The 23,086-nt window shown below is 37.5% G+C and overlaps 2 protein-coding genes across 2 annotated transcripts in view; both read right to left on the bottom strand.

Moving 5' to 3' along the window:
- LOC149783255 (endoribonuclease LACTB2-like) overlaps window positions 1-23,086 on the bottom strand; it is a 58,557-nt gene that overhangs the window by 3,616 nt on the left and 31,855 nt on the right. Inside the window, exons 5-6 of the mRNA XM_089931487.1 lie at window positions 11,789-12,013; window positions 4,211-4,292 (exon numbers count right to left, since the gene is read on the bottom strand). Coding sequence (XP_089787613.1) covers window positions 4,211-4,292; window positions 11,789-12,013 — 307 coding nt within the window. The remainder of the gene's footprint in view (window positions 1-4,210; window positions 4,293-11,788; window positions 12,014-23,086) is intronic.
- LOC149783256 (uncharacterized) lies at window positions 20,480-21,623 on the bottom strand. The gene is given in 3 exon segments (XM_089933319.1): window positions 20,480-20,656; window positions 20,658-20,685; window positions 21,369-21,623. Coding segments are annotated over 3 exon segments (426 nt in total). The 5' UTR covers window positions 21,590-21,623.

Below are 23,086 nucleotides of genomic sequence, written 5' to 3'. Positions count from 1 at the left end.
CTTGCTATAAGACAACACCATTCAAATAACATGGACAAAGTGATACCTTGCTATAAAGCACCACCACTCATATAACATGGACAAAGTGGTGCCTTGCTATAAAACACCACCATTCAAATAACATGGACAAAATGATACCATGTTATAAAGCACCACCACTCATATAACATGGACAAAGTGGTGCCTTGCTTTAAAGCACCACCACTCTTAAAAAATGAATAAGCCCATGGGTCCCAATAAATTGGTTGAATGTTCTTTGATCCTCATTTCTTAAATCACTTCACTTTTCTTTGGTTCATGGCTAATAAGAACCATTTATAATGTGATTGCACATCATACAATACTATATTTTTGTGCAGTTATGCAATGTTATGACATGGGCTTGTTAGAACATCACTCAGTATAATGCTCCCTCATTATAATGCAAGTAATCTGTACTATCCCCATTATAAAGAGAGATAATCTATTAAGGCAATTCTTATGTGAAGATCTGCAATTTTTTGAGTGATTTCTAATGCTGCCATAAAATTATCACTCCTCCCTATAAACTATTAATGTAGTGACCTTTGGGAAGTCCCTTCTAGAAAGCAAGAGGCCCATGAGAGCCTGAGATGGTTTACATGTCTGACATCCTAATATTCAAATGCAACAGTGTTGGCATGACAATCTGGACTACACTGGGCATACTTGTCAATAACTGATTTCATGTGTCTAAATTTTAAAGGTGTTATGCAAGGACACCTGTCAAATTTTTATCAAATTACATAATTTTGCTTCTTCTAATAAGTTATTTAATTATTTATACAATTTTGTTAATTGTGGTTTTATTTCATAGCAAGTTGATGTAATCTAGATTCTCTATATTTCAAGGATTATATGAATAATGCAAACCAATGAATTGAAAGACCAAATTAAAAATGGCCCTTCTAAAGAAACACAAGACTTCTTCCCCAATCCATAAATATAAAAGAAAATGTCCTTGTTTGCAAAACCATGAAAATTTTAATTTATCAACACAACTGAATTAACAGTAACAGGCAAATAAAACAAAAATCCTTGATGCTAAAAAGCTATTGGTGAATTCTGTTGAGTTGTTTTCTGGAGAGAAAACCATTCAAAGGCATCTCTATTCTTAATGCAGAATGTTTCTATTTTAATAATGACAACAATGTCTGATGATTAATTGCCATTATTTGTAAAGTCTTAAAGACCTTGATGCTAGAGTGCTCTTTGATCTGACTGTTGTGTAAATTGTTTTGAGAGTGCTCTTTGATGCAAATGTTGTGTAAAATGCTTTGAAATTGCCCTTTTATCCAAATGTTGTGTAAATTGTGTTGAGAGTGCTCTTTGATCCAACTGTTGTGTAAATTGTGTTGAGAGTGCTCTTTGATCCAACTGTTGTGTAAAATGTTTATGAAATTGCCCTTTTATCCAAATGTTGTGTAAATTTCTTAGAGTGGTTTTTGATCCAACTGTTGTGTAAATTGCTTTGAGAGTGGTCTTTGATCCAACTGTTGTGTAAATTGCTTTGAGAGTACTCTTTGATCCAACTGTTGTGTAAATTGCTTTGAGAGTGCTCTTTGATACAACTGTTGTGTAAATTGCTTCAAGAGTACTTTTTGATCTGATTGTTGTGTAAATTGCTTTGAGAGTGCTGTTTGATCCAACTGTCGTGTAAATTGCTTTCAGAGTGCTCTTGGATCTGACTTGTGTAAATTGCTTTGAAAATGCTCTTTGATCCAACTGTTGTGTAAATTGCTTTTAGAGTGATCTTTTATCCAATTGTTGTGTAAATTTCTTAGAGTGGTCTTTGATCCAACTGGTATGTAAATTGCTTAGAGAGTGCTCTTTGATCAAACTATTGTGTAAATTGCTTAATGAGTGCTCTTTAATCCAACTGTTGTGTAAACTGCTGTTAGAATGCAATTTGATGCAACTGCACCTCTCCCTCAATTACTTGCACAAAATGGGGTCCAAAAACAGAGATAGCAATATAAGCGAGGGCACAAGTTACAAAGGAACCTCCAAAAAAATCTGCTTGACACTGAGAAAAATGGATGTTGGGTGGGTGGGACATGGGCTGTTTAATTACTAATTCCTCATTGTATGATTGAATCAAGAATAATTGTCTATAAAATGCTTTTTCCAATGTTGTTTGTTATTCTATATAAATTATATTTATTTTCAAAATGCCCAACATCTCAAAGATTGTTAACATTATTCCAACTGGTTTCAACAACCATCATATGTATGCAAAAACATTTGCATATTACATCACTGATTTTTGTTTTGTTGGTTACTCTGGTTTCCGGAGTGGTATGTCATAGTTTAGTACGAAGTGGGTAGTCTATGAAGCAGGGAACCAGACTAAATGCTGATGCACCAAATCAAACAAGATTACTTTTTAAAAAAAACTAATGACATTTATTTCGTGACACAATCATCAAGATCAAAACTTAATTTTTTTAAATGTTCAATTAGTACAATACTGATGACATGATTTCCTTCAATATCATTAATTACAGTATACTAAGAATGTTATTTGGAAAGACAATGTAACAAATTATATGACTTCCTATTAAAAGTTAATAATTTCATAATGTTGATTACAATTTACAGGTCCTGCCTACCATTCTTGAGCATAAAATAAGCAATATATTAATGTTTCAGTTATCAATTTTGATCACGATTTTCTTCAAGTTCAAGAAAAAAAGGATCAATTTTGGGGTATTTTCTTGTTTACAAAAATGGAATCCAGACCTGTACCTACACTATAAACAGGTTTGCGAGTTTTCGGGGTGTGAGTTATTGAGGAAGTGGTTGTTGTTGTTGTAGGGTGTAGTGCCATTTTTCTGCACAAGATAGGCTATACATGGCGGTCAGTATAACTGGTGGAGGAAGAACCACCAACCCACAAGAAGCCTACTGGCAGGCTTTCATCATGTACACATGTTAGCCGAGCCTGAGACTCAAGCCCACACAGACAGAGGTCAGATGGCAGTGATTCGTAATGGTGAGTCCTTTACACCACTCGGCCACGTGGGGTCCCTCAAGGGAGTGGTGTATTGTAAGAATGCTCTGTGATCCAACTATTGTATTAATTCTGTTATGTTTTAGGCTCTTTAAAACAGTAACAAGAAAAGAGTGAAGACAACAAGCATAATCCAAGAATTAAAAAATAGAAGTCATAGAAATAAAAAGTCCTAAATGAATCTGAGTTGCAGCCATAATAAAAAAATCCAAGATGGAGGACGATGATATATGCTGTGGTCAGTGTTGTCCTGATGTGTCAACAGTTCCTTGTTGAACTACAGAAAATAATATTCCAGTTTTGAATTCCAAATAAAATTTAAATAAACGTCTTGGTCCAAGAATTCTCTATGAGCATTTAAATATTTCCAGGAAAAAGAATGAATAATTCCAGAAAATAGAATTTTAACTCAAACTGGTCACAAAAAAACACCTTAAAGTGTTGATGTTTTATAGCCCAACTGACTAAATTCTCTATAGAAAAAGGTTATACACTAAATTAGGACACAAAACAGATTCCCATATGAGGGTCACATGATCGTGTTTCTAGAACCACACAGAAGCTGTAAATGCCTAACATCATGTACTCCCAGTATGGCCTCGATTTCACTTTACGAATCTACACAAAGAAAGATTTGCCAGTAGCTTCTCGAGGGTCGGTAGTTCTTTCCGGGGATTTCCCGGGTTCTTCCTCCACCATTAATACTGGCCGCCATGTATAGCCTATCGTGTGCTGAAAAATGGCGTTAAACCCTACAACAACAACAACAACAACAAAGAAAGATTAAAATAATAAAAAAATAAAAAAGTTGTTTACTTCAACTCGCTGATTTCTGAATCAAGGTCAGGAACTAGATCAGTATTAGATACAAAGTTTATATTATTAATGTTTACCAAAAACCAGGTCAAACTAATTGCTGGAAAATGTTAAATCCAGTAAATAAAATTACATTACAACAGCATGTAATGGAATATATTTAAAAAAACTAACAAACAAACAATTAAATTAAATCGAATATAAATTAAATCAAATATTCATAACAATTCATTCCCAAAAGACTGAATTAGTTCTTGCAAAACTTTGTAAAAACACCTTACAACTAAACTTTGCTTTCAAAATGCATGTTGTCATTTTCACTTTAAAAACAGATTTGCTATAAGAAGAAAAAAATTAACAGACCTGCTTTTCCTTCCTTTAGTAATTTCTGGAGATGGTTTTGGACATTTTTGTCAGCAGCAGGAATCAGATCATTAACCAAACCCTGAAATAGTAGTCAATATAGGCCTTGTTTAAGGCATCAAACCCTTAAATGATAGTCAATATAGGTCTTCTTTTAGGCGTCCAACCCTAAAATGATAGTCAATATAGGTCTTATTTTAGGAAACAAACTCTTAAATGATAGTCAATATAGGTCTTGTTTTAGTCATCAAATCCTTAAATGGTAGCCAATACAGGTCTTGTTTTAGGCAACAAACCCTTAGATGATAGTCAATATAGGTCTTGTTTTTGGCAACAAACCCTTAAATGATAGTCAAATAGGTCTTGTTTTTGGCATCCAACCCTTAAATGACAGTCAATATAGGTCTTGTTTTAGTCATCAAACCTTTAAATGGTAGTCCATATAGGTCTTGTTTTAGGTATCATACCCCTAAATAGTAGTCAACATACGTCTTGTTTTAGGCAACAAACCCTTAAATGATAGTCAATATAGGTCTTGTTTTAGTCATCAAACCCCTAAATAGTAGTCAATATAGGGCTTGTTTTAGTCATCAAACCCTTAAATGATAGTCAGCATAGGTCTTGTTTTAGGTAACAAACCCTTAAATGATAGTCAATACAGGTCTTGTTTTAGTAATCAAACCCCTAAAATGGTAGTCCATATGTCTTGTTTTAGGCCTCAAACCCTGAAATGGTAGCCAATATAGGTCTTGTGTTAGGCCTCAAACCCTAGATATTAGTCAATATAGGCCTTGTTTTAGGCATCAAACCCTAGATAGTAGTCAATATAGGCCTTGTTCTAGGCATCAAACCCCTAAATGGTAGTCCATATAGGTCTTGTTTTAGGCATCAAACCCTGAAATGGTAGCCAACATAGTTCTTATTATGGGCATCAAGCAAGTACTATATGTCTGTAAATAGTTAAATCTGTCTTAAGAAACAACCCCATCTGCCTAATAATGAACAAAGGAACACACCATATGCTGACTGAGCCTTACTGACAGATGAGCTAATAATGAGCAAAAAAGCATATATTACATTGAGTGGTACGTGTAAAAAAGGTAAGCTAATAATGAACAAAGGAATACACCATATGCTGACTGACCCTTACAGACAGGTGAGATAATAATGAACAAAGGAGCATACATTACACTGAGTGGTACTTACAGACAGGTGAGCTAACAATGATCTCTCAACCAAGATCATCACATTTTATAACATATTGATTCTTGCATTAAAAATATGGTCTACTTTGATGGATATTCTTGCAAAACAGGAGTCCTTCAAGTCAGATTTTACACTGCATAAAACGTAGCTTATATGGCTCATGTGATTATTGTTTTGATTAATCAGCGAAACCGGTCTTGATTGATCACCCATTTGCCAATATAAAATGTTCTTCCAAGACAGGTGGTCTCTCATTAGAGAGATATATGTATCATCAAAGTGACAAATAGTGTAAACTACACATTACATGCCATAATTAGAATAAACTGGCTAAACATTTACTTTTGCAACTAACCTGGCTCTGCAGCTGGTTAAAATTATTGCGACAAATGTGAAAAATCCATGTGGACAGGTACCAGAATACACACATAAAACATACTGACAAATTATTTATAAACAAAACAAGTTTACGCATCTAGCTTTTGCTGAGTGATCATACAGTCAACTCGACAAATTCTGCTACAAGCATAACAATCTATTCAACACAAGTGCTGTAGTACAATGTTCTCATATTCTTTTTCTTAATAATATATAAAACATTATTTCCTGCGATTTTTCTGATACTGTATACTTTATTGTTTAAAAGGATCACTCTAATAATTTTCAGTCATTTAACAGCCATGAGTCACAGCAATAAAACATCTTTTGTTTAATGTCTTCCACCATTTTTTAAAATTATAGTCCACTACTAAATTCTCTTCAATATCATAGTTAATCTGTATTTATCAGCTTTCAAACTGAAGATACCCATCTATTTTTTGGAAATGTATTATACGGCTACTATAAGTAGAACATAATAATAGGTTTTGGACTTATACTATTGTAAAGCAGCAGCTTCTATTTCACAAATTTTTATTTGACATGTGATATTAATGAGATGACATGGAATGAGAGAAAACAACACAATCTGCCAAAGAGATGGACAGGTACTGGTTGAAGATCCTAGGACTTAGAGAGGTCCGATGAACAACATCAGGCCAAATCACCTTTGCATCAGGATATCTCTGATCAGGACTGCCTAGCAAGGATGACAACCACATCAAATGGAATGGGACTGATGTTTGAGCAAGAAATCAATAAGCCTTATGGAGTGGGAACAAGTCAGCAACAGGATTTGAACACCCTGCTTCCAGTCAAAATTCTAAAAGATAACTGCTGTGAAGTGCTATGCTCCAACAAACCTTGCAGACAGGAAGCCAAGGATGATTTTTATGAGCAACTGCCAAGAATGATTGACAAGACCAAAGAAGTATGTAACACTTGTGATGGGTGATATGAATATAAAAGTGGGCAGCAGCAACTCATCATGAGTAAAGAGGACCTAGGAGAGATGAATGGCAATGGAAAACTCTTTGCTGACTTCTGTGGGCTGTAAGACCTTGTGATTCAAGGGACAGTTTTTCCCCATCATAGGATCTACAAGGATATATGGAATTCCCCTGATTCAGCAAAAGAGAATCAGATTGACCACCTTGTAGTCTGAGGAAGACAGATAGATGTGAAACCTGCAGAGGAGCATATGCTGGCTGACTTGGACCATGAGCTGGGGCTGGCAAAACTGAAGATCAAAATCAGCAACATAAAGAAGACTGGATTCCAGACTGGACACCTATGATATAACACTATCAATGCTCAAGACTGTTGAGTAACAACAGGAGTTCAACATTTCTCTCTCTAACAGATTCCAGGCTTTTGCTGACCGTGATGATAGCTCCATATAATAAAGCGGGAATGAGTTAGAAGCACATCCACGTTAACCTGTGTGGAGATGCTGGGATTCAGAAGACAGAAGCTCAAGAACTGACTGTCAGAAGATACAATCAAAAGGACTGAAGACAGATGAGAAATCAAGCAGAGACTCGTAAAGGCAAAGACCAGAGCAAAGAAACACAATCTTCTGGATGAATACAAAAGTAAGAATAACGAAATCAAGAAGAGCTTAAGGAAAGATAACCAAATGATTGTTGACAAACTTGCCATGTATAATGATACAGCTGCTAAAATAAATTATACAAGGACCCTCTACAACATCACATGGCAACTATTAGGAAGGAAAACCAAACACAAGCATAAACTGTATGCAGAAAGGATGGGAATATCCTGCGCAAGCTTGCAGAAGTTTTACGGGTGGAAGAAACATTTCATCAACTTGCTTAGGGGCACAGCTGTGGAAAACCCAATCATCACAGAACAGGAAGAGCATATGGATATCAACATAGGACCCATTACCAAGGAAGTTTCATAAAGAGTGGCAAAGCCCCTGGCCTGGACAACATCCAACCCAATCCCAAACTTTGATTGACCTTCTACAGGAAATATGAGACAAAGAAGAGATATTGTAAGGGTGGAAGAATGGCTACATTGTTAAGATTTCCAAGAAAGCAACTGCCAGAACAGGAAGGGTATTCAGCTTCTAATCCTACTGAACAAGATTCTCACAAGGCTGATTTTGCAAAGGACCAAGTCTGCAGTAGACAAGGTGGATAGAAACTCCATATGGCAGTGACTCTACAAAAACACAACCTGAAAATTCATTCACAACACAGACTTGTCTCCTTTTTTCTGTTGGCACTGATATCAGGCAAGGATGCTTACTTTCATCAATGATCTCATTAGTTACAAACTGGGTGAAAAAGATTGCAATGGACCAACCATGAGGAAATACTGTGGACCGTGACCCAAATGCTGGAAGATCTAGACTTTGCAGATGATATTGAACTTCTGTCAGACACAATCCAGTACAAGCAATCAAAGACAGAGAGCCAACATACTGTAGCCTGAATTACCCATGTGGAGATCAATGCCAACAAGAAAAAAGACAAGTTCACATACATTGGCAGCACTGTGAACAAGTCAGAAAGAACAGACAAGGACATAAAAGCCAGAATTGCCAAAGCATGTCATGCAGACGAGGACATCAAAGCCAGAATTGCCAAGGCAAGTCATGCAGACGAAGACATCAAAGCCAGAATTACCAAGGCAAGTCATCCTGTTACCTCAGACTTGTCTGGAGAAATGATAACATCCACCTAAACTGTTCAACTCCAACATCAAATCAGTCCTGCTCTATGGGGCCTGGAGGCACAGAAAAAAAAACCACTTGAAACATAAGCTGCAGGTCTGCATCAATATTTGTCTCTGGCAGATCTTGTGCATGAAATGGCCAGACCAAATCCCCAACCAGGAATTATGGCTGAGAACACAACAGAAACCCATATTTGGCAACATTAACCCTTTACCTCATGCAAGCGTCTTTGGATGCCTCTACTCCATTTGCATGGAAGCGCCTTTTGATACCTCTAATCCATTCTCATGGAAGCGCCTTTTGATGCCTGCTGTAAACATTAGCCATTTTAAGCCGGTTTTTCATAGCGCCACCTTCAGGGAAAAACCCCTATTAGATACTACATTCATTTCTGCGAATGACAATGACATCAGATCATGTGGTCACGGTTTATGCACTAGTCGATATCTGCTATTTAAAGTAACTGGGTCGTAATCTCCACTCTCCAAAATGGTGGTCGCGGATTTCATTCAGTACGTAGGAAGTTTTCACAATTAGAATCACAGCTATGAAAGATTCAATAACTTAGGTAAAGGCTCTGATATTGATGTAGGCAGCATTTAGTTTTTATAAATTATCACATTCAGATGACTTAGTGATGTAGACGCAGACGAAAAACTTGTAAATTTTGAGTATGAGAAACGGCAGCTATGGTTGGTCATGCGGCTTCACTGACATGACGGTAAATGAGTTCTCTCAAGATTTTAAAGCACATAAAAAATTCTTCCTTGAAAAATAATTACACAGCTATAACAATTGGACTTTACTCTAAAAATTTTCCACACATAATAGATGTGTACCAAAAATTTAAAAGGTTAAAATTACTGTTAAACATAAATACACTACATTGCTTAACAGTTAACAGGCAGGCCTATGCGTATGGAGTCGAATAGGTAACAGGTGTTCTATTTATAGTGCGCTGTACTTTGTAACTATGCTCTATGAGGTAAAGGGTTAAGGAATGGAACTGGAGATGGACTGAATATACCTGGCAGAGACACCAGCCCAAAATTTCTCACCATACCCTGGATTGGAACCCTGAAGGCAAATGAAGAAAAGGATGACAATCCATGACTTGGCAAAGACACTATACTTAAGACTATCTGCATATCCTCAAGTAAGGCAAAACAGATAGCCCAAGGCTGTGACAAATGGAGCACTGCAGTGAAGGCCTTATGTTCCACTGGGAATGAAGAGGAATGTTGATAAGAGTACCATATATGATTGCAGATTAGCATTATTTGTACAAAACTAATTGCCCTCAATATCTCAATGCTTTATGTCAAATCTGATCAAATTCTATGAAGCACTCCCTAAAAGATTTTGTTATTCATAAGGGTGTCTGAACTTGAAAGCCCTGTACATTAGGGTGCTTTATGTCAAATCTGGTCAAATTCACTTGAGGAGCTTTAAAGGTTTTTCTATGTTTTAATAATCAGTGCCATATCCGATGGTGGATCAGCATAAATTGTACAGACTTGAGATGCTTTCTATCAATTATGATCAAATTCTTTTTAACACTTTTCGCAAAAGAATTAATTTAAAATTTTATCTATTGTTTTCTCAAAGGTTGCCATATATAATGATGAACTGGTAGCATTTATATAGAAATGAAAGGTACTATGGTTGTACAAGACATTATTTTGTTCATTGTAAAATAATTTAAGTAATCTCTACAAGAGTGTTGAGTTCTTTGATTCGTGTTTAACGAAGCTTCACAGTTTTCAAGTGGACCTAATACAACAAATCACATACCATTAACCAACCCAATCTGGCAGGTTTATTTCAGAAAACATAAGCATATGCGATGCTCAGAATGTCAGTATGAATCATAGTGTGAGTTTTCAGGTACTAACAAGTTCTCTTTTAAGCAAGAGGTACCACAATTATTCCTGACTAGATTCATTTTAAAATATCAAGCATACAAATATCATAATACACGTATATAAAAAATGTGACCTTTGACCTTTCCTTGGGGCTGAAACAGGCAGAACCCAAATTCTTCTTGTAATCTACTCATCGGACACAAACATTACACCAAATATTATTATATACTTCATACAGAGTCTCATTAGTTTAATATGGTTACTGCTGGTCAATATTAAGAGGTATTGTCTATAATTAAGTAACAATACTGACCACTTTCTTATATGGTAAATATGTGCCAGCATTCAGTAAGCTACTTCCAATTATGGTTATTAAAAAAATGGCAAAACACAAACATGGAATGCTGACCATGACGTGAACCTGATGGCCACCAGATAATGACAACAATTGTAACCCTATCTGCCTGAGAATCTAGTCAATCTAGCATTCATTAAAAAAATATCTATCATACAAATTAAATAAATAAAATCTGCATACATCCAATAATTTAAACTGCAAGGAAAAAATACAATATAAATATGATTTATACAACTATTGAATGTGAATGGGTAGAGATTGCTAGTTAACGCTGTCAGTATGAATGCGAGAGTGTGTGTGTCTGTCGTTTTATCCTGAACTCCAAATTTATTGAAATACAAGTGACTCAAACATGAATCTATATATTTTGTTTAAATCTATTTTCCAAAATCAATAGACCAAAATACCCTGGCACAAAAAAGATGCAAAACGCACTTTTAAATTTACCCACCATCATAAGCAGCACTGAGACAATCACAACGATAACCTTAGACTGAATATTTGGGGCTCATCTTCTCATAACAGTATCTTCAATCTTCATTTGTTTATTAATATTAATAATTCATTGTTTTTCTTTGGCTACATGACATTCCATCTTCTTTAACAAACATAGTTTCATTCAACGCTGAATGAGAATAACCCCATGTATGCACATACCTCCATAGGTTTAGTAAAGTAAAATGCATTTTTCTGCTGTGCTCAGGCTTAATTTCTTAATTGAATGACATGCAAAATTTTCAATAAAATGTTTACATATGTTTTTGTTTTCAATTGTGTTATTCATATAACATAAAAGAATGATTTACATGTTTGTTTTTAAGTATATAAAAAAGGGTATTCACTGAGTATTAAAACAAAATATTGGGCCCTCATTCATGTGGCATATAATGACTTTGTAGGTTCAGGCACTCTGCGACACATGACTTTGGGTCCAATATTTTTCAATGTCCAGTAAATAACCTTTACTGATAACCCTCTCTCTACTGGTGCAGATGGAATTCTGGTTAGAAGGAGAACCTGCTGATAGTTGGATGACACACAAGTGCATACAAAATTAAACCCACCTGATAAACCTGGGACACAATTTCAAGAGATGTGATAAACTTTGGACTGCTCTTCTCAAGTACTTCAATTATTTGCTTCTCTCTTTCATTCCTGTGACTGATATAATAATTGATGTACTTTACTCCGTCTGGTACTAGAGCACCATGCCCAGGGTAGATAACTCCTGGTTTTAAAGCAAGTATTTTCTCCAATGACTTCATGTAGCTAAACAGATCTTCAAAATGCTGTAAAGAGTTTAAATTTAAATCAGGAAAATATGCTATATGTATCACAGAGAGAGACAGAGAGAGTGTTTGTTCATATTTTGAGAGACAAAAATAATTTGACTTTCATCAACATCAATGTTGACTAATAAATAGCACTATAAAATATTGATATTAACTTAAAAGTATATTTTTCTAGAATTTTCACTGCATCAGTAATGAAATAAGCTTGTATAACCAGATTTAAACTGAGAATAACCTTTAAATAATATGACTACTATTATGAGTATATCATATTTTAATTAACACACATTCACTCTATTAGACATTACCAATCAGGCCCCACAAGCAAAGGCACTAATTGACATTACCAATCAGGCCCCACAAGCAAAGGCACTAACTGACATTACCAATCAGGCCCCACAAGCAAAGGCACTAATTGACATTACCAATCAGGCCCCACAAGCAAAGGCACTAACAGACATTACCAATCAGGCCCACAAACAAAGCCATTACCAATCAGGCTCCACAAGTAAAGTCACTAACAGACATTACCAATCAGGCCCCACAAGCAAAGGCACTAACAGGCATTACCAATCAGGCCCCACAAGCAAAGTCACTAACAGACATTACCAATCAGGCCCCACAAGCAAAGTCACTAACAGACATTACCAATTAGGTCCCACAAGCAAAGGCACTAACAGATAATACCAATCAGGCCCCACAAGCAAAGGCACTAACAGTATTATCAATCAGGCCCCACAAGCAAAGTCACTAACAGACATTACCAATCAGGCCCCACAAGCAAAGTCACTAACAGACATTACCAATCAGGCCCACAAACAAAGCCAATAAAAGACATTACTAATTAGACCCCACAAGCAAAGGCACTAACAGACATTACCAATCAGGCCCACAAACAAAGCCAATAACAGACATTATCAATCAGGCCCCACAAGCAAAGGCACTAACAGACATTACCAATCAGGCCCACAAACAAAGCCAATAACAGACATTATCAATCAGGCTCCACAAGCAAAGGCACTAACAGACAATACCATTCAGGCCCCACAAGCAAAGGCACTACTATTATGAGTATATCATATTTTAATTAACACACATTCACTCTATCAGACAATACCAATCAGGCCCCACAAGCAAAGGCACTAACAGACAATGCCAATCAGGCCCCACAAGCAAAGGCACTAACAGACATTACCAATCAGGCCCAACAAGCAAAGGCACTAATTGACATTACCAATCAGGCCCCACCAGCAAAGTACTCTATAAGATACCACTTTTTGATCAGGCCTCTCTACCAAAGGTACTAACAGACTCAACCAATCACGCCTCACTAGCAAAGGCACTATATCAGACACCACCAATAAAGCCTCTCCAGCAAGGGTACTATCAGACACTACCAATCAGGCCTCTCAAGCAAGGGTACTCTTAGACGCAACCAATCAGGTTTCTCTATCATAAGATAATATTAGACACTACCAATCAGGCCTCTCTAGCAAGAGGACTATCAGACTACCAATCAGGCTTCTCAAGCAATGCTACTATCAGACACTACCAAACAGGCCTCTCTAGCAAGGTACTATCAGACTACCAATCAGGCCTCACTAGCAAAGGCACTATATCGTACACTACCAATCAAGCCTTTCTAGCAAGAGTAATATCAGACTCTACCAATTAGGCCTCTCAAGCAAGGGTACTATTAGACACTACCAATCAGACATCTCTAGCAAGAGTACTATCAGACACTAACAATCAGGCCTCTCTAGCAAGGTACTATCAGGCCTCACTAGCAAGAGTATTATCAGACTATAAATCAGGCCTCCAGCAAGAGTACCATCAGACTACCAATCAAGGCTCTCTAGCAATGGTACTATTGGACATTACCAATCAGGCTTCTGTAGCAAGGTAATATCATACACTATCAATCAGACCTATCTAGCAAGGGTACTATTAGACACTACCAATCAGGCCTCTCTAGCAAGGTACTATCAGACTTAACCATTCAGGCCTCACTAGCAAAGGCACTATATCAGACACTAACAATCAGGGCTCACTAGCAAAGTACTATCAGACACTATCAATCAGGCCTCACTAGCAAGGTACTATCAAACTACCAATCAGGCCTATATATCAAGAGTACTATCAGACACTACCAATCAGGCCACACCAGCAAAGGCACTATATTGGACACTGCCGATCAGGTCTCACTACCAAAGTACTATCAAACTAACAATCAGGCCTCTCTAGCAAGAGTGCTATCAGACACAACCAATCAGGCCTCACTAGCAAAAGCACTATATCACATACTACCAATCAGGCCTTGTGAGCAAGGTACTATCAGACTACCGGCCTCTCTAGCAAGAGTACTATCAGACACTACCTATCATGTCTCACTAGCAAAGGCACTATATCAGGCACTGTCAATCAGGCCTCACTAGCAAGGTACTATCAGACTACCAATCAGGCCTCTCAAGCAAGAGTACTATCAGACTCTACCAATCAGGCCTCACTAGCCAAGGTAATATTAGACACTACCAATTAGGCCTCTCTAGCAAGTACTATCAGACTCTACCAAATAGGCCTCACTAGCAATGATACTCTATCAGACACTACCAATCAGGCCTCAGTAGCAAGGTACTATCAGACTACCAATCAGGCCTCTCTATCAAGAGTACTATCAGACACTGCCAATCAGGCCTCACTAGCAAAGGCACTATATCAGGCACTGTCAATCAGGCCTCACTAGCAAGGTACTATCAGACTACCAATCAGGCCTCTCAAGCAAAAGTACTATCAGACTACCAATCAGGCCTCACTAGCCAAGGTAATATTATACACTACCAATTAGGCCTCTCTAGCAAGTACTATCAGACTCTACCAAATAGGCCTCACTAGCAATGATACTCTATCAGACACTACCAATCAGGCCTCAGTAGCAAGGTACTATCAGACTACCAATCAGGCCTCTCTATCAAGAGTACTATCAGACACTGCCAATCAGGCCTCACTAGCAAAGACAACATATCAGACACTGGCAATCAGGCCTCACTAGCAAGGTACTATCAAACTACCAATCAGGCCTCTCTAGCAAGAGTACTATCAGACACTACCAATCAGGCATCTCTAGCAAGGTACTATCATTCTACCGATTGGGCCTCTCTAGCAAAGGTAATATCAGACACTACCAATTAGGACTCTCCCAATCAGGTCTCATTAGCAAAGACACTATATCAGACATTAACAAAGGAACATGCAAACTGTAAACATGATGTGAGTGATTTACCACATCATAGTGTCTCTAGTCAATAACATGGCCAGTTCAGAGTGACCTACCACATCATTAGTCATTCAAAATGGTCAGTTAAGAGTGACCTACCATGTCATTCACTGTCTTTAGTCATTAACATGGCCAGTTAAGCATGACCTACCATGTCATACAATGTTTCTAGTTATTAACATGGCCAGTTAAGCATGACCTACAATATCATGCACTGTCTTTAGTCATTAACATGGCCAGTTAGGCATGACCTACAATATCATGCACTGTCTTTAGTCATTAACATGGCCAGTTAAGCATGACCTACAATAGCATGCACTGTCTTTAGTCATTAACATGGCCAGTTAAGCATGACCTACAATATCATGCACTGTCTTTAGTCATTAGCATGGCCAGTTAAGCATGAACTACAATATCATGCACTGTCTTTAGTCATTAACGTGGCCAGTTAGGCATGACCTACAATATCATGCACTGTTTTTAGTCATTAACATGGCCAGTTAAGCATGACCTACAATAGCATGCACTGTCTTTAGTCATTAACATGGCCAGTTAAGCATGACCTACAATATCATGCACTGTCTTTAGTCATTAACATGGCCAGTTAAGCATGACCTACAATATCATGCACCATCTTTAGTCATTAACATGGCCAGTTAAGCGTGACCTACCATATAATGCACTGTCTTTAGTCATTAACATGGCCAGTTAAGCGTGACCTACCATATCATGCACTGTCTTTAGTCATGAATAAGGCCAGTTTACAACAATATGTATGTTCTTATCTTCAACCAAGTAAGGCAAATTGTTACCAGGAACCTTCAGATATGATATTTTTGTAGCAGATTGTTTCTGGATAAGTTTTATTTACAAAATCTATAATTACCAAGCACAAAACTTTATTTACCATATATTTCTATACATGCATGGACCATTAAAAATAAAACCTGAGTGAACTGTATGTCAGTGTTGTTTCATTTTTCCTGTAAATTACCCCAAGTCAAGCTGTAAATATCACTTAAATTATCCAGTGTCATGCTGTACATATCATGTAAATTACCCAGTGTCATGCTGTACATATCATGTAAATTACCCAGTGTCATGCTGTAAATATGCAAATTACCCAGTGTCATGCTGTAAACATCACAAAAGTTACAGTGTCATGCATTAAATATCATGTAAATTACCTAATGTCATGCTGTAAATTTATATCATGCAAATTACCCAGTGTCATGTTGTACACATCATGCAAATTACCCAGTGTCATGCTGTAAACATCATGAAAAGTTACAGTGTCATGCTGTAAATATTATGTACATTACTGTGTCACACTGTAAATATCATGTAATTACCCAGTGTCATGCTGTAAATAATAATAATAATAACAATAATAATAATAATGAGGACTTTGTATAGCACCTAATCTTTAGAAGCTCTAAGCGCTTTACAACATTAGACAACACCTATAAGATAAAAAAACATATAATGATATGATTACAAACACAAACACCATGAAATTAGAAAACATAGAAAAAACATGCTGAGAATATTTAAGGTAGGAAATATTATTAGGTCTTTAAGTTTGTTCTTGCAGTCGAAATAAGTGAGTTTTGAGAGCACTCTTGAATGTGATCGCTGTGTCTTTGTGTCTAAGTTCAGTGGGCAATTCATTCCACATTGCTGGGCCCTGGTATGCAAAAGAACGCTGTCCACATGACTTTGTTTTCACAGTGGGAATAATGAGTATACAATTGTCAGAAGAGGAGCATAAGTATCTTGCTGGTGTGTACACATCGGTGAGGTCGGATAGGTATGTTGGACTAGAGTCTGTCAGTGAAACGTATCACAGAAAACAAATTTTGTGTTTGATTCTGGATCAAATGGATAGCCAGTGTAGGGCACAGAGCAGCGGGGAGGTGTGCTTCGATCATGGTACTCTAAGTATGATCCGAGCAGCTGTGTTTTGAACTTTTTGAAGTTTTTGGAGTAGATATTGAGATGAACCAGACAGAATTGAGTTACAATAGTCCAGTCTTGAAAGTACTAATGAACACACAAGTGTTTTAGTGGCATCAACTGAAAGATATTTGTGAATGGAGCTGATGTGTCTCAGCTCAAGATATGCAGCCTTGCATATGTTCAAGACATGTTGGTGCAATGTGAGAGTACCGTCCAGAGTAACACCTAGGTTTCGTACTGATTGTGTGAACTTAATGTTGGTTTGCTGATATTTATTGTTTGAGGTAAAGGATGTGAATGAGAAAGTCTTTGTGTTGTAATCAGAATGGCCTCAGTTTTATCATCATTCATCTGCAGTTTGTTACATGTCATCCATGATTTCACATCAGAAATGCACCTCTCTACACCTTGGATGGTAGCATCAACTTCAGTTGGGTGGCTAGATTTGTATATTTGGGTGTCATCAGCATACAATTGGTGAGACACTAGATGATGATCTATGACACTTGAGAGCGGCTGAGTGTACAGAATGAAGAGAACAGGTCCAAGAACAGACCCTTGTCGAACACCACAACATAGATCAACTGGGCTGGAGTGTATTCCATTTGCAGACACAATTTGTGTCCTGTTGACCAAGTAGGACTTGAACCACAGTAAGGCTGTATCATGAATGCCAAATACATGCTGGAGATGGTGAAGTAATGTATCATGGTCTATTGTGTCAAATGCTGCAGACAAATCAAGGAGGGTGAGGACTGTAATCTTTCTGCTATTCAAAGCAGAGAGAATGTCATTAACTACGTTTAGAAGAGTAGTTTCAGTACTGTGGCAAGGGCGATATGCAGATTGTACATTGCTAAAAAGACTGTTTGAATTCAGATGAGATACAAGCTGGGATAGAACAACCTTTACTAAGATTTTTGATATGAATGGGAGATTAGAAACTGGGCGGTAGTTCTTTAAATCATTATGGTCTAGTGTTGGTTTCTTCAGTAGAGGCTTTACAATGGCAGTTTTGAAAAATGATGGGACTTCCTCTGATGAGAGAGAGGTATTAATAACATCAGTTAGTGAAGGCAATACTGGATCTAAGCACTCAAGCAGCAGTGACGTTGGAATTGGATCAAGTTCACATGACTTTGGTGCACTCTTCATCAGGATTGTACGCAACATCATGCAAAATAAATATTAATCCACTTGTTACAAATTCACAAGGATTTCCTTTCTTTTTCATCTGTCAATAACAACAATTAATGTCCCCTGATGCTGAAGAGGCTAAGTTAAGCACCAAATAATCAAAACAGTAACATCTAACAAAAGAAACAAATTTACTGTGGCCACAATTATATTTTCTGCATAAATATTTGTTCAATCAGTAAAATAAATTATATTAATCACATACTATTGCATGATTTGCTCATTTTCACCACAGATACATTCTGTAAACATGTTAATATTATTTATTATTAAAAGGAATAACACTGTTGAAAAATTATACTACAATGTCCTATTAGTGTGGCATTTGAGCATTTCTGAGAATCACAATCATCTTGAATAACATATCAATGATCCATATGTAAACATAAACTCAAGAACTTCATAAAATTTTACAGCTGAAAGAAATACTCTATTCATGGTTAAAAACTTAGATTTTCCTTACCTGTACACATTTAAGTAAGTCATCTATTCATACCATATCCAGATCCAATCCCCTTTTTGTACTTTTCATTCACAGAACTGTGCCAAACACATTCATTCATAAAATTGTGCCACACACATTCATTCATAAAATTGTGCCACACACATTCATTCACAGAACTGTGCCAAACACATTCATTCACAGAACTGTGCCAAACACAATCATTCACAGAACTGTGCCAAACACAATCATTCACAGAACTGTGCCTAACACATTCATTCACAGAAATGTGCCAAAGACAATCATTCACAGAACTGTACCAAACACAATCATTCACAGAACTGTGCCAAACACATTCATTCATAAAATTGTGCCACACAAATTCATTCATAAAATTGTGCCACACACATTCATTCCCAGAACTGTGCCAAACACAATCATTCACAGAACTGTGCCAAACACATTCATTCATAAAATTGTGCCACACAAATTCATTCATAAAATTGTGCCACACACATTCATTCCCAGAACTGTGCCAAACACAATCATTCACAGAACTGTGCCAAACACATTCATTCACAGAACTGTGCCAAGCACATTAATTCATACAATTGTGCCACGCACATTCATTCACAGAACTGTGCCAAGCACATTAATTCATACAACTGTGCCATGCACATTCCTTCACAGAATTGTGCCAAACACATTAATTCATACAACTGTGCCACGCACATTCATTCACAGAACTGTGCCAAACACATTCATTTATAAAATCATGATAAGAACAATGTCAATAAGTTGACCCCTTCACAATTTAAGCACCGCTAGAAGAATTGATCACATGTCATAAGCTCTTTGAAACAAAATTGCTATGTAACTTGTAGGAGGGTGGTCATTAAAGATGCACTGTCCAACCTGTAAGTCTTGCTATATAACTTATAGGAGGGTGGCCATTAAAAGCGCATTGACCAACCTGTAAGTCTTGCTATATAACTTGTAGGAGGGTGGCCATTAAAGGTGCACTGTCCAACCTGTAAGTCTTGCTACATAACTTGTGGTAGGGTGGCCAATAAAGGTGCATTGTCCAACCTGTAAGTTTTGCTATATAGCTTGTGGGAAGGTGGCCATTAAATGTGCATTGTCCAACCTGTAAGTCTTGCTATATAACTTGTGGAAGGGTGGCCATTAAAGGTGCATTGTCCAACCTGTAAGTCTGGCTATGTAACTTGTGGGAGGGTGGCCATTAAAGGTGCATTGTCCAACCTGTAAGTCTTGCTATGTAACTTGAAGGAGGGTGGCCAATAAAGGTGCACTGTCCAACCTGTAAATCTTGCTATCTAGCTTGTGGAAGGGTGGCCAATAAAGGTGCATTGTCCAACCTGTAAGTCTTGCTATGTAACTTGTGGGAAGGTGGCCAATAAAGGTGCACTGTCCAACCTGTAAGTTTCGCTATGTAACTTGTGGGAAAGTGGCCATTAAAGGTGCATTGTCCAACCTGTAAGTCTTGCTATGTAACTTGTGGGAGGGTGGCCATTAAAGGTGCATTGTCCAACCTGTAAGTGTTGCTATATAACTTGAAGGAGGATGGCCATTAAAGGTGCATTGTCCAACCTGTAAGTCTTGCTATGTAACTTGTGGGAAGGTGGCCAATAAAGGTGCATTGTCCAACCTGTATGTCTTGGTATATAACTTGTGGGAAGGTGGCCAATAAAGGTGCATTGTCCAACCTGTAAGTCTTGCTATATAACTTGTAGGAGGGTGGCCATTAAAGGTGCATTGTCCAACCTGTAAGTCTTGCTATGTAACTTGTGGGAAGGTGGCCAATAAAGGTGCATTGTCCAACCTGTAAGTCTTGCTATATAACTTGTAGGAGGGTGGCCAATAAAGGTGCATTGTCCAACCTGTAAATCTTGCTATGTAACTTGTGGGAGGGTGGCCATTAAAGGTGCATTGTCCAACCTGTAAGTCTTGCTATGTAACCTGTGGGAAGGTGGCCATTAAAGGTGCATTGTCCAACCTGTAAGTCTTGCTATATAGCTTGTGGGAGGGTGGCCATTAAAGGTGCATTGTCCAACCTGTAAGTCTTGCTATGTAACTTGTGGGAAGGTGGCCAATAAAGGTGCATTGTCCAACCTGCAAGTCTTCTAGGTAACTTATGGGAAGGTGGCCAATAAAGGTGCATTGTCCAACCTGTAAGTTTTGCTATGTAACTTGTGGGAGGGTGGCCATTAAAGGTGCATTGTCCAACCTGAAAGTCTTCCTATGCAACTTGTGGGAAGGTGGCCATTAAAGGTGCATTGTCCAACCTGTAAGTCTTGCTATGTAACTTGTGGGAAGGTGGCCAATAAAGGTGCACTGTCCAACCTGTAAGTCTTGCTATGTAACTTGTGGGAGGGTGGTCATTAAAGGTGCATTGTCCAACCTGTAAGTCTTGCTATATAGCATGTGGGAGGGTGGCCATTAAAGGTGCACTGTCCAACCTGTAAGTCTTGCTATATAACTTGTTGGAGGGACCCATTAAAGGTGCACCATCCACCCTGTAAGTCTTGCTATATAACTTGTGGGAGGGATCCATTAAAGGTGCATTGTCCAACCTGTAAGTCTTGCTATATAACTTGTGGGAGGGACCCATTAAAGGTGCATTGTCCAACCTGTAAGTCTTGCTATGTAACTTGTGGGAAGGTGGCCAATAAAGGTGCATTGTCCAACCTGTAAGTCTTGCTATATAGCATGTGGGAGGGTGGCCATTAAAGGTGCACTGTCCAACCTGTAAGTTTTGCTATATAACTTGTTGGAGGGACCCATTAAAGGTGCACTATCGAACCTGTAAGTCTTGCTATATAACTTGTGGGAGGGACCCATTAAAGGTGCATTGTCCAACCTGTAAGTCTTGCTATATAACTTGTAGGAGGGACCCATTAAAGGTGCATTGTCCAACCTGTAAGTCTTGCTATATAACTTGTGGGAGGGACCCATTAAAGGTGCACTGTCCACCTCATGAATCTTGTTTCATTGTGGATTAGATCAATAGTAAAAAGGAAAATTAATGAACTTTGTGATCCATTCAAGTTTATAAAAGGTGTTTTTTTTATATATAAGACATCCAGCTTGAGTTTAAAACTTTAATTAAATTTATGAATTATTTAGAAAATCTTTATTAAAGCCAGGTCATAACATATGCATAATTCCAAACATTACTGTTACCTTGATACCATACCACCAATGGGACACTGCATTTCTTAATTGCTGAGGTAAAAGTACATTCTCTTTAACGCACCTTGGGTCAGACATCAACATGGAATATCTATTAAGTTGGCTGGCCCATTGATCACAAATGAAAATCATTCACATGACCAATACCTCACACATTCTTTACTGATGCAGTAGGATACAATGAAAATCATTCACTATGACCAATACCTCACACATTCTCTACTGACGCAGTAGGATACAATGAAAATCATTCACTATGACCAATACCTCACACATTCTCTACTGACGCAGTAGGATAAAATGAAAATCATTCACTATGACCAATACCTCACACATTCTTTACTGACGCAGTAGGATAAAATGAAAATCATTCACTATGACCAATACCTCACACATTCTTTACTGACGCAGTAGGATAAAATGAAAATCATTCACCATGACCAATACCTCACACATTCTCTACTGACGCAGTAGGATAAAATGAAAATCATTCACATGACCAATACCTCACACATTCTTTACTGACGCAGTAGGATACAATGAAAATCATTCACTATGACCAATACCTCACACATTCTTTACTGACGCAGTAGGATAAAATGAAAATCATTCACAATGACCAATACCTCACACATTCTTTACTGACGCAGTAGGATGAAATGAAAATCATTCACTATGACCAATACCTCACACATTCTTTACTGACGCAGTAGGATACAATGAAAATCATTCACATGACCAATACCTCACACATTCTCTACTGATGCAGTAGGATACAATGAAAATCATTCACCATGACCAATACCTCACACATTCTCTACTGACGCAGTAGGATACAATGAAAATCATTCACAATGACCAATACCTCACACATTCTTTACTGACGCAGTAGGATACAATGAAAATCATTCACATGACCAATACCTCACACATTCTCTACTGACGCAGTAGGATACAATGAAAATCATTCACATGACCAATACCT

This window comes from Sinohyriopsis cumingii, chromosome 14, assembly GCF_028554795.1.
Source record: "Sinohyriopsis cumingii isolate HCF-2022 chromosome 14, ASM2855479v2, whole genome shotgun sequence".
Classification (NCBI taxonomy): Eukaryota; Metazoa; Mollusca; class Bivalvia; order Unionida; family Unionidae; genus Sinohyriopsis; species Sinohyriopsis cumingii.
The sequence above is the reverse complement of the archived record's forward strand: the minus strand, read 5'-3'. Positions and strand labels throughout refer to the sequence as shown.